General features: G+C 43.9%; 1 protein-coding gene across 1 annotated transcript in view; it reads right to left on the minus strand.

The window, feature by feature from the left end:
• The window catches only part of hltf (helicase-like transcription factor), an 85,085-nt gene extending 75,867 nt beyond the window's left edge, over positions 1–9,218 (minus strand). Inside the window, exons 1-2 of the mRNA XM_038815757.1 lie at positions 9,042–9,218; positions 6,872–7,100 (exon numbers count right to left, since the gene is read on the minus strand). Of these exons, the coding sequence (XP_038671685.1) occupies positions 6,872–7,099 (228 nt within the window). The 5' untranslated portion in view covers position 7,100; positions 9,042–9,218. The remainder of the gene's footprint in view (positions 1–6,871; positions 7,101–9,041) is intronic.
• Positions 9,219–12,195: the final 2,977 nt, after the last annotated feature.

Consider the following 12,195-nt stretch of genomic DNA (forward strand, 5'->3'; position numbering starts at 1 on the left):
CGTAGAGGAGGAATGTGTGGAGTGTATATGGGATGATTTTCTGGGCATATAGGTTGAGGAACCAACTAGAGAACAAGTTATTCTAGACTGGGTATTGTGTAATGAGAAAGGAATAATTGGCAAACTAGACCCCATGGGGATGAGCGACCATAATATGACAGAAGATGGAGAGTGACGTAGTTGATTCTGAGAGTAGAGTCTTGATTCTAACTAAAGGAAACTACAATGATATGAGGGACAAGTTAGCCATGATAAATTGGGGAACGTCACTCAAAAGGGAGGATGACGGCGGACAGACAATGGCAAACATTCAAAGAGCACACGGGTGAACTGCAATAAATGTTTATTCCTATCTGGTGCAAATGTGAAAGATAGCCAAATCATCGATTACAATATTTAAGTATTAAATCCAAGGAAGAGGCATACAAATTGGCCAGAAAAACAGCGGACCTGAGGATTGGGAGTAGTTTAGAATTCAGTAAAGGACGACAAAGGGATTGATTAAGATGGGGAGTATGAAATGTAATGAAATGAAAATCGCTTATTGTCATGAGAAGGCTTCAAATGAAGTTACTGTGAAAAGCCCCTAGTCGCCACATTCCGGCGCCTGTCCGGGGAGGCTGGTACGGGAATTGAACCGTGCTGCTGGCCTGCTTTAAAAGCCAGTGATTTAGCTAAGTGTGCTAAACCAGCCCCTGAAAGTAAGCTTGCAGAGAACATAAAAGCTGACTATAAAAGCTTTTATAGGTGTGAAGAGAAAAAGATTAGTGAAGACAACTGTCGGTCTCTTACAATCAAAAACATGGGAATTTATAATGGGGAACAAAGAAATGGCTCACCAACTAAATATATACTTTGGTTCTGTCTTCACAAAGGAGGACTCTCATTGCAGTGTTAATGTAAGCCTACTTGTGACACTAATAAAGATTATTATTATTATGTGCAGGCTAAGTGGATTGGCCACACTAAATTGCCCCTTAATTGTAAAACAAAACTGTGTACATTAAATGTATAAATAAAAGCTTATGCTGTGCCGTTACATGAATCTGTCAACATCTTTTGAACTTCCTGTCAAAAGATTCCAGACTCTGGCTCAATTTTCCCCCATAGTTCACTACTCTGCCGAGTGCCATGAACTACATCTCCTAGCAAAACGGGCCTGCTTCAATGACACAGCAGGGGCTGTAAAATGCCAACGACCAGAATGGAGCGCTGCATCTAATCCCTTAACTCTTATCTCATGTCCTTAACAAAACCTCACAACAGGAGTGGTGGAAGGAATCCCAGAACTGAGGCTTGCCTATTGCAAAATTCTGCCAACCTTCACTCGACAAGGACAGAAAATCCAGCCCATGCAGCCGATAACCATTTGATGGAGGGGAGGGAGGGAGAGCGAAAGAGCTAGCAAAAGAGGGGGGGGGGGGGGGGGGGGGGGGGAGAGAGATAGAGGTGGTGGGCAAGGATGGAGCTTCCAAAATTTATGGCATTTCATGCACCAAGAGCTGTGCCAAAATTCGTGTGGTCACTGGAGGCTCCTCGCACATGTTTTCAGAATACTGCAGCACTCACAAGATATGCAAATATTCAATGCTGTTTCCCGAGTTGGCACTGGAGCTGGACACGCTTTGGGAAGTGGGGTACTCTCCGAAGGATTCCTAGCCTTTGACCTGCTCTGGTAGCCATAGTATTAACATGGCTAGTCACGTTCAGTTTCTGATCAATGATAAGGCGATACATTTTAGCAGGAAGAATGGGGAGAGCAAAATAAGCTGAAAGGTACAAATTTGAAAGGGGTTTCAGGTAGGCAAATCTTCGGAAGGTGTCAGTACATATTGTGAAGACTGTAAAAAATACATAGGATCCTCGACTTTATTAAGAGGAGCAGGGAGTTCAAAAGCAAGGGTATTATGGAAAGCCTTCATAAATCACTGGTTCGACCTCAGCTGGAGTGTGGTGCTGAATCCTGAGCAACACAGCGAAAGAAAAGTGCCGAGAAAGGATGATGAACAGCTTTACCAGAACGATGTCAGGGGCAAGGCTGTCAGTTATGTGAGTAACTAAGGGGCAGCACGGTGGCACAGTGGTTAGCATTGCTGCCTCACGGTGCCGAGGTCCCAGGTTCAATCCCGGCTCTGGGTCACTGTCCGTGTGGAGTTTGCACATTCTCCCCGTGTTTGCGTGGGTTTCACCCCCAACAACCCAAAACATGTGCAGGGTAGGTGGATTGGCCACGCTAAAGTGCCCCGTAATTGGAAAAAATGAATTGGGTAAAAAGTTATGTGAGTAACTGGATAATCTGGGATTGTTCACCTTAAGGGCTGGAGAGGATAAGACGACATCCGTTAAGGAGGTGTTGAAAATCATTAATGGTTCAGATAGAATAAATAACGCAAATCTGTTCCTGCTGTCAGAAGGATCATTAAACCAGAGGATGATGCTACCTAAGGAAAAAGTATCAGAGGCTGGTTCAACTTTCTCCATGTTACACGGGGTCATCAGAATCCTGGTTCACCACCTTCATATCAACCATAATTTTTGGATATGGCAGGTGGTCTTACAGCCAGATACCTTTCCTATTTACCAAAGAGAAAACCCCCATGCCGCACCTTTCCTATTTAATCAAGGCTAGCGAACAGCGCCAATGCACACTGGCTTGCCAGTGGTTCTTCCATAGGGTTGGAAGTTGGGTTCTTCCATAGCCAACAAGTCCTGGAGTGGGATTTGAACCCAGGACCTTCCTGCTCAGAGACATGGCAGCTGCCTATCGAGTCACTCCAGCTCCTGGCAAAGGTACCAGGGGTAACAGAATAAAACATAATTTTAAATATACTTGGCTAGTTGGGATCTTGAATGCTTTTCCTGCAAAGGGCGGTGGACATTTGTTTTATTAAAGGACTATGGGGAAAGAGAACAGGAGTGGGGTTAGTTGGAATTTTGGAACATGTTCATTAGTAATATCGCGCAGAGCAGATTAATTCCAAAGGGTGTAACTAAAAACACAGGTCATTTTTTTTTATTGGACAGAGGGAGAAGGAAGGAGGGAACAGGAACTGCCATTTTAAATGATGGACTCAAGGGAATGATGAGGAGCAGGATTTTGTATCGTTAGCAAAAAGAATAAGCAGACGATAAAACTGACAAGCACACCACTTCACTTACAATATATTCCTAGATTGTCACTGACCCGGATGAATTAGTTCTGCCAATATGTTTATGTTTCAGAGGGAAATCGACATAAAGAGAGAGCATTTGATAATGTGGTCTGCAAAGTATTATGAAGCAACTGTTATGAACCCCACTGATGTTCAATGCGAGGGGCACCCCCAAAACCCAGTGGGAAACTTGAAACAATGGTTCTTAACTCTTTGTTTTTGCGATTTGAAAAAAATGTGAGAAAAGAGTTGAAACCCGGTGAGGAAAGGGGCCAGTTTGTTGGAAATCGTTCAAATTATAAAATGTTTGTTAAACTTTAAAACACACAAGAAAGGCAACAGGGAAGAACATTTTCAATTAACTACAATATCGGTTACCCAGACACATGCTTAAATTATCCTCCAATCTATCTATTTTCCTAAAGTCTGAGCATACACCTTCCCCAAAACAACATCCCATAGGTGTTAACCCTATTAGCCAAATCCAGCAAATTTTTAATTTGTTTCAATAAAAGGGTAATTTAACATGGCCAATCCACCTACCTTGCACATCTTTGGGTTGCGGGGGTAAGACCCACGCAGACACAAGGAGAATGTGCAAACTCCACACGGACAGTGACCTGGGGCCGGGATCAAACCCAGGTCCTCAGCGTCGTGAGACAGCAATGCTAACCACTGCGCCACCGTAAATCCAGCAAATGATTACCATACAGGATCTGTAACTTTGTTTTGCGAAACCTTTCTTCTCGTTTGGAGTGGAACCTTTGAGGTCTGACACTGTTCTGCTTTCTTTTCTGTACAATTGCTTGATCTCTGAGAGAGTTCGGCTTTGCAACTAGGCGTGGCCATGATCTAGGTCCCAAGACCGCGAGTCTCCACTTTGCATAACAGAGTATCTGTTTCACCCAGCCACCAGGCTAATCTGCACATCACAAGTCCTCTGTGCAGCTAAATCCCTAGCAGTTTCTTTTTTTTAAGCCAATTCTATACTTTTCATTTCATTTCAACTTCTTAACACAATGTACAGGATACATTTTCCTTAATTGTTTTTAAATATAACTTATCCGCCTAGATTTTTCCAATCAACCTATTTCAACAAGTAGCCATGGGTTACCTCATTCAAGTCGGGCTGGTTATAAAATGTAGGCCACTTCATATGATTTACACAAATGTTGGGATATCAAATGTACTGGAGTCAATGAGGTTCTATGTCATAGAGTGACAGTCAGACAATGCAGAAAAGGCTCTTTGACCCATCGCATCTGGATCGATCAGAAACAACCACCTGACTCGTCTAATCCCATATTCCAGAACTTGCCCCATAACCCTGCATTCCTTGGGATCACAGATGCACATCAAAATACTTCTTAAATGTTATTAGGGTCTCTGCCTCCATCACCATTTCAGGCAGCGAGTTCCAAATTCATACCCACCCTCTGGGTAAAAAGGTTTTTCCTCACATCCCCTCTAAACCTCCTGCCCCTTACCTTAAATCTATGCCCCTTGGTCATTGATCCCTCTATTATGGGGAAAAGTTTCTTCCTGTCTACTCTATCTATGCCCTTCGTAATTTTATACACCTCAATCATGCCCCCACAGTCTCCTCTACTCCAAGGAAAACAACCCCAGTTGATCCAATCTCTCTTCATAACTAACACTCTCCAGCCCAGGCAACGTCCTGGTAAATCTCCTCTGCACCCTTTCCAGTTCTATCACAACCCTCCTATAATGTGGACTCCAGTACTGCACATAATACTCTAGCTGTGGCCTAACCAATGCTTTATACAGTTCCAGCTTAACCACCCTGCTATTAAGAATCTCCATCTGGAGTACTGCGTTCTGTTTTGGGCACATCACCTCAGGAATAACAATAATAATAATCTTTATTGTCACAAGTAGGCTTACATGAACATTGCAATGAAGTTACTGTAAAAATCCCCTAGTCACCACACTCCGACGCCTGTTCGGGTACACAGAGGAAGAATTCAGAAAGTCCAATTCACCTAACAAGCACATCTTTCGGGACTTGTGGGAGGAAACCGGAGCACCCGGAGGAAACCCACGCAGACACAGGGAGAACGTGCAGACTCCGTACAGACTATGACCCAAGCCGGGAATTGAACCCAGGTCCCTGGCACTGTGAAGCAACAGTGTTAATCCATTGGCCTAGGAGGTGACACTTCCCAGATTAGCCAGAATGATACTAGGATCAATTAGTTAAACTAAGGCGGCAGGTTACTTAAAGCTGGTTTGCATATCCTGGAGCTGCGAAAGATGTGTGCAAGCTAATTGAGGTGTTCAAAATGACAAAGCCATAGGTTAAGAGTCGGTGCGGAGAAGCCATCCCTCTGGGAGGAGTTCAAGGACAAGGGAGACCAGTAAATTAGAGCAAAGCCATTCAGGAGTGAAAATAGGCAGCACTAGTTTCTCTCCTCCGCCCTGCCCCGCTCTCCCCCTTCCCTCCCCTCCCCCCCAACACAAAAGGAATATGGGGAGAATTTTAAGACTGAGATGATTAAAAAAATTAGGCAAGGGTATTCATGGATAGGGATCAAAGGCAAATAAATGCAATTGATGTACAGATCAGAGAAATCCTTAATAAAACAGGAAACGGGAAACAAAATGAGACCTACGCCCAAAAGATAAAACAAAAATTGCAATACAAAAATTGCAATCAGATCCATGAAGTTGTTCAAAAGGAATCATAGAATCGTTGAAAGTGCAGGAGGCCATTCGGTCCATCGAGTTGCACTCGATTAGCAATTTCTATATTTTCATATACTCCAATACTCCAGTTAAATGTTGGGGAAACTGAAGCCGGTGTCTTCAGTCCCGTTCCAACGATCCCATCCTTCTTCCTACCAAATGCTTGAGACTAAAACAGACTGTTCACAATCGTGTTGGGCATATCTCACCTGGAGATGAGCGACCAGGCACATATCCACACCGTCACCGAGTCCCTCACCCATCACTCCTGTGCTCGCTGACCTAAACTGGCTCCCCCTCAAACATCGGCTCCATTTAAAAAACGGTCAACCTCGTTTTCACAGCCTTCCACGGTCAGACCCCTCCCCACTTCAGTAACTTTCTCCAGCTCTACAACTTTTAGATAACGGCACTTGTTTAATTCCGACCTCTCAAGCAATCCGATTTTAACTGTTGCACCATTGCTACCTGTGCCTTCAGTTGCCTGGGCTCTAATGATCTGTAATTTTCTCTCCCTACACCTCTCCACCACTTTCCCTTCCTTTCATCCTTTAAGGCAGTCCTTAAACTATACCACTTTGACTATGGGTTAGTCTTTCACCGCTTAAAAGGTTTGTGATGAATCTTGGAACATTTAATTATATTAAAGGCACTTAATCAATCTTACTTCATGTCACAAGTAGGCTTACATTAACACTACAATTAAGTTTCTGTAAAAAATCTCCTGGTTGCCACACTCCAACCCCTGTAACGGGTACACTGAGGAAACCCACGCAGACACAGGGAGAACGTGCAGACTCTGCACAGACAGTGACCCAAGCTCTGAATCGAACCCGGGTCCCTGGCGCTGAGAAGCAACAGTGTTAACCACAGTGTTACCGTGCTGCCCACACTTTCTAAATATGTAATTTAATCACTATATTAATCTCTTCAACTGGTTATTGCTTTCTTCATACAAGACAAACTGAATACTGAGAGTTAATGTTACACTACGATGGAGAGACAGGTCTTACCACTCCAGTGTAATAACGCATCCCAACCACATTCCCACGTAGATTTCCAAATAAAACAGCATCCAGATCCTCATCTGGTGCTGCAGCTTCATCAGATAACGTGCGATTTATCATCTGGGAGAGCGACTCTTCCGGGTCCGGAGCAAAAAGGAAACTGCCATCAGAAAACTGGGATGCTGATCGTCCCCCCAGATACTGGGAACTGTACCAATTCCGCCAGAACAACATGCTGTAGGAGCAAAAGAAAACCACTGTTACCATATTTGGGAAACTGACAGAATTTCAAGCTGTCTCACCACGTACACCATGAGACATAACAAATTCTTGTTGTTCTGCGCATCACAAACTCTCCATGTTAAAAAGAGCTTGTTAAAATGTATGATTTTAGAAACAAGTTCCTACTCTAGCTGTGCTGTAAAACTCTAACTTGTCTTTTTTAATGGCCTGTAACCCGAGGGTGATACTTGAAGTTTAAATTTTAAAATTTTTTATCTTATTCCTTCCTCAGAGTTACAAATCCAATGGGCAGAGTGGATGGGGCAAACCCCTAATCCATCTCCTTGTTTGCTCCAAAAACCAATTCAAATTCAAATTGAATCCAATTCATGGACCCCACAAAATAGACAATCTAGACCCAAGCTGGCAAGAACACGCATTACGCATGATCTCAGGCATGATACTAAGCTTGATCTTAGCCAAACAGTTTTGTTTTGCAAATATTCATAAAATATCTGAAAGAAATATTACAAATTGACAAAACCAGAAAGTGCAATTGTATTCACATTCTCTGCAGAGATCAAAATGCACTCTGAAGTGATTCAACACGTAACAAGAACATTACAGGCATTCCAATATTTTCCTTCAGAAAGTAAATTGCTATTCAAATTATAGACATAGAACAGGTTGCACTCCAGGATGCTTCAAAAGTTATATTTACTTTATTCAGTCAGGATTAAGCTTACTGTCCCAGATGTTTTACAGCATTGACAGCCCCTCAGTGTACATTGGCTTAGCCAAACAGTTGTTATTTGGTTATTGATCAAGGTCCCGTCTTCTCAATTTTGCCCCAGGTGTGGTGATCCTCAGGTTAAATCACTACCAGTCAGCTCTCCCCCCTCAAAAGGGAAAGCAGCCTATGGTCAGTCACCTGGGACTGTGGTGACTTTACCTTCCCTGTTATATAACAAACCAGGACGTATGTGTCTAACTGTGGGACATGGTCCCACACCATCTCTTGGGGAGTACACTGACCGCCTTTTTAAACTTTCCAATGCACCAGAGAAAGATTGTAATTGAATTCACTTTGCTGCACCTCTGGTTGGCTGAAATTAAAGAGGAGTTCAGAACTAACACTTCCAGAACTGAAAAGCTTCCTAAATATGCTCTGTAAAAGGGTCAAAAAATAATTGGCCTGCAGGTCAAAAATAACTCGCCTGCAGGTTTGTTCCCAGGCCTGCAAAGCCAACACTGTCAGGCTCAGTGTTCTGACATAGTGTGGGGGCATTTCACGGATATTGGCCCTTCCAAAGCGCTGTGTGGCTTTGCTATTCAAATACCCCCTGCACACAAAAGTCTCTGGAGTCTGTGAAAGGGTTCACTTTCGGGAGCAGCATAAACACAGCACAGCCAACACAGGTTTCCTTGACTATTATACGTTGAGGCTGTTTGAATACATTTCTTTAGAAAAAAAGAGCCAATGGGGGCCTCTGTGAATAGCATATACATATTAAAAAATTGACCCAAGGATTGACTCTGGATTGGGTGCACATTACAGAACCGAGTGTAATCAGGTCCACCCCCTTCTCCTGATTAAAACTGTTTAGGGGCTGGGGGTGGTGGGGAAAGCTTTGTGCGCTTCTGCTCATTGCAGGTCTCTCGCACCCAAGAAAAGAAATAAATAAATCTGCCGTTGGCCCTTCCTGACAGATCAGGCCCCAAAAAACAAGGCGATGCTGGTGAGTCATTCTAACCCCCCCACCCCCCAGATACACATACACACCCTCAGATTTGACATTTACTCTGCATCAGAAATCTTTTAAGCAAAACAGGTAAGGCATGGATGTGAAAGCAACAACATTTAACCACAGCTCTGCCACAGGCCAATCCTTCTTTATAAAAATAAAACACACTTTTAATAATCGCAACGCGCAAACAAAAGCTTTTATTCTACCTCTGCAAACAATGGGAAATCTTCAGCACAAAATCAGATCTTCCCTCCTGTCAGTGATTTACAAACAAACAAAAAAAGGCCTCAAAATAAAACAACATCAGGCCCCCACTCCACCACTCCTCCTCCTCCTTTACTTTCGCATTCGCTGCCGTGCATTGACAAGGCTCGGTTGATTGACAGGGGCTCCAGCCATACAGACCGGCCCCCTCGCCACTTATCAGCCTATCATAGCCTGGAGGAGGCGGGGCCACCGCCACGCACAGCGTCAGATACATCTGATGGATACATTGTCGCAGCCAATCGGGTATCAATTGCCGTTCCGATTCATAAAGACAGGGGATGTTGCTATCTGCACCGCCCGTAAATATTGTGCAACACGCTGAATGTTTTTAAACACCAAGTGCTGGAAATATCCACACGGGTCTGTGGAAGACTGGGAAAGTCAGCTGAGCAAAGGTAGCCTCCAGGAGGAACTCAGTTGGGTTCGTTTTCTATTAAGAACTGCACGTTCTGGCCCCAACCAGAGAGCAGGTTATACTGATATTGTGCAATCATAGAATTTACAGTGCAGAAGAAGGCTATTTGGCCCATCGAGTCTGCGCCAGCCCTTACAAAGAGCACCCTACTCAAGCCCACATATCGACCCTATCCCTGTAACCCCCACTTAACCTTTTTGGGCTCTAAAAGCAATTTAGCATGGCCAATCCACCTAACCTGCACATCTTTGGACTGTGGGAGGAAACCGGAGCACCCGGAGAAAACCCACGCAGACACGGGGAGAACGTGCAGACAGTGAGCCAGCCAGGAATCGAACCTGGGACCCTGGCGCTGTGATGCAACTAAAGCAATGAGAGAGGATTAATTATCAATCACACAATGAAGGAACCCCGAGGTAGTAGCAGCGATCATCATATTACTGAGTTTTACGTTCAGTTTGAGGGTGAGAACAGTGGGCCCAAGACAAGTATTTTACATTTAAATAAGGGCAATTATGAGCACGTGAAAGCAGAGCTGGCGATAGTGAACTGGAAAACTACTTTAAGGGACAGGCCAATGAAAATGCAGTGGCGGATTTCTTTTTGAAAAATATTTTATTGGAGGTACTTTCAAATATATGTAGAGCTGAAAGGGGCAAACAACAACAGCAGCAATTAACCATGTACAATTGCCCCTATTCCCAGTACCACCCACTCCTTTTTCACCCAACCCCCCAAAACCCAAACAACCTAATAAACACTCCCCCCCCCCTCGAACTAACCCTCCCACTGACGTGCTCTTGCCCTGAAAGAAGTCAATGAACAGCCTCCACCTCATAGAGAACCTCTCCTCCGCCCCTCTTTTGGTGAACCTGATTTTCTTTCTAAATGGAGGAACTCTGCCAAGTCGCTCACCCATGGTTTTGGCGGTTCCGGATCCCGTCAGCACAAGATCCACCTCCGGGCTATCAGGGAGGCAAAGACTACCACATCAGCTTCTTTTCCCATCTGTACTCCCGGATCCTCCGACACCCCAATTTCCACCACCCACGTGCTCGGTGCCACCTCCACTCCCAAGATCTTCAACATCACATTCGCAAACTCTTTCCAGAACCCCTCCAACTTCGGACATGCCTAAAACAGATGGACATGGTTCGCCAGACTCCCTGCACACTGCCCACACCAATACCACCCCTGGAAAAAATATGGCTCAACCATATGAGACCTATGCACCACCTTAAACTGTATGAGATTCAATCTTGCACATGACAAAGACAAGTTTATCCTCCACAGTGCCTCATTCCACACCACGGCTTGCATCGGCCCTTCCAACTCCCCCTCCCACTTGTGCCAAACAGGGACATGATACCCATTCTACGGTGCTGCCGATATTGATTTCACACCCTCCACCAGCGGGCTCGTGGAGTGACGGGCCGGCGAGAATGGAAGAGGTGCCAACAATAATGCCCTCAGGCTGGCCCTCTTACACGAAGCCTCCTCCATCCGTCCCCACACTGACCCCTCCTACAGTGTCAGATATAAAAGGGGATATTTCAGAATGCACATTTCAACAAGAAAGAAAAAATCCAGGGAGAGGACCCACCATCCGTAGTTAACTGAAAAGCTTAAAGGTAGTGTCAAACTTAAAGAAAAAGCATACAATTGTGCAAACATGGGTGGAAAGTCAGAAGATTCGACAGAATATAAATATAGGACACAGGTAACATCCCAGAAATTGCAGTAAATCTGGGAATGGAAGGGAGGAAAAACTCAGGAAAATTACAATCACCAGGGAAGTAGTACTGAGAAAATTGTTGGAGCTACAGGCTGAGAAAGTACTGATGGACTTCATCCTAGAGTCTTGAAATAAAGAAGTGGCTAGTGTGATAATGTAAGAATTTCAGATATATTGTATTATATGTATTTTGGTGCAGTAAGGGTTAAAATCCTGGGTTAGTGTGTGTATGCCAATGCAATAGTGTTTCTAAAACTCCTGGTTTGCAAGACAACTAGGCATTTTGGGAGTTAGATATACAATTAAAGCATCATAAAAGTTTGGGCTAATGGACTTTTGTTTCTATTAAGCAGGTTCGCTGTGGAGTAGTTAATTAAAGACACTGTGTTCCGTTTAGTGAGATGATATCGTTAATGAAAGGAGTCAGGGGTTGAAGCAGTAAGGTGTTGAGGTTCAGGTCTAGTTTTAGGCTGGAAGGTGAGCTGAGAAGGTTTTCTGAAGAAATACAGCCAGAGATTCTGCATTATTGTAACAGGGTCCGTGTTTATCTTTTCAAATAGTCTCAAAAGACATCTCCTCACAGCAAGTATTCCTGAGTCTGTTAACTGTATTTAAATGAGGATTGGCATCTGAGATGGTTCTGTTGTTTGAGTGGAAGTAAAGATAGCAGTTAAGCATTATTATCCGACTGCATTAATTAGCATCATTTAAGGGGTAATTGTAATCTATTTTCTTGCGTGATGTCAAAGATGTTTTAATAGTGTATGAGTAATAAAGTTTGTTTTAAGATACCAAATCCCTATTTTGTGTGGAATCACACTCCTGAAGCGAGGCATCCTTTCCTCACAGTCTTACACAATTAAAATTAAATATTGGTGTTTCTGTCCAATATCCTAGGCACAGTTGGGGTCTGGTGCAGGATCGTAATTCGAGTGACCTAGTT

Source organism: Scyliorhinus canicula, chromosome 13, assembly GCF_902713615.1.
Source record: "Scyliorhinus canicula chromosome 13, sScyCan1.1, whole genome shotgun sequence".
NCBI lineage: Eukaryota > Metazoa > Chordata > Chondrichthyes > Carcharhiniformes > Scyliorhinidae > Scyliorhinus > Scyliorhinus canicula.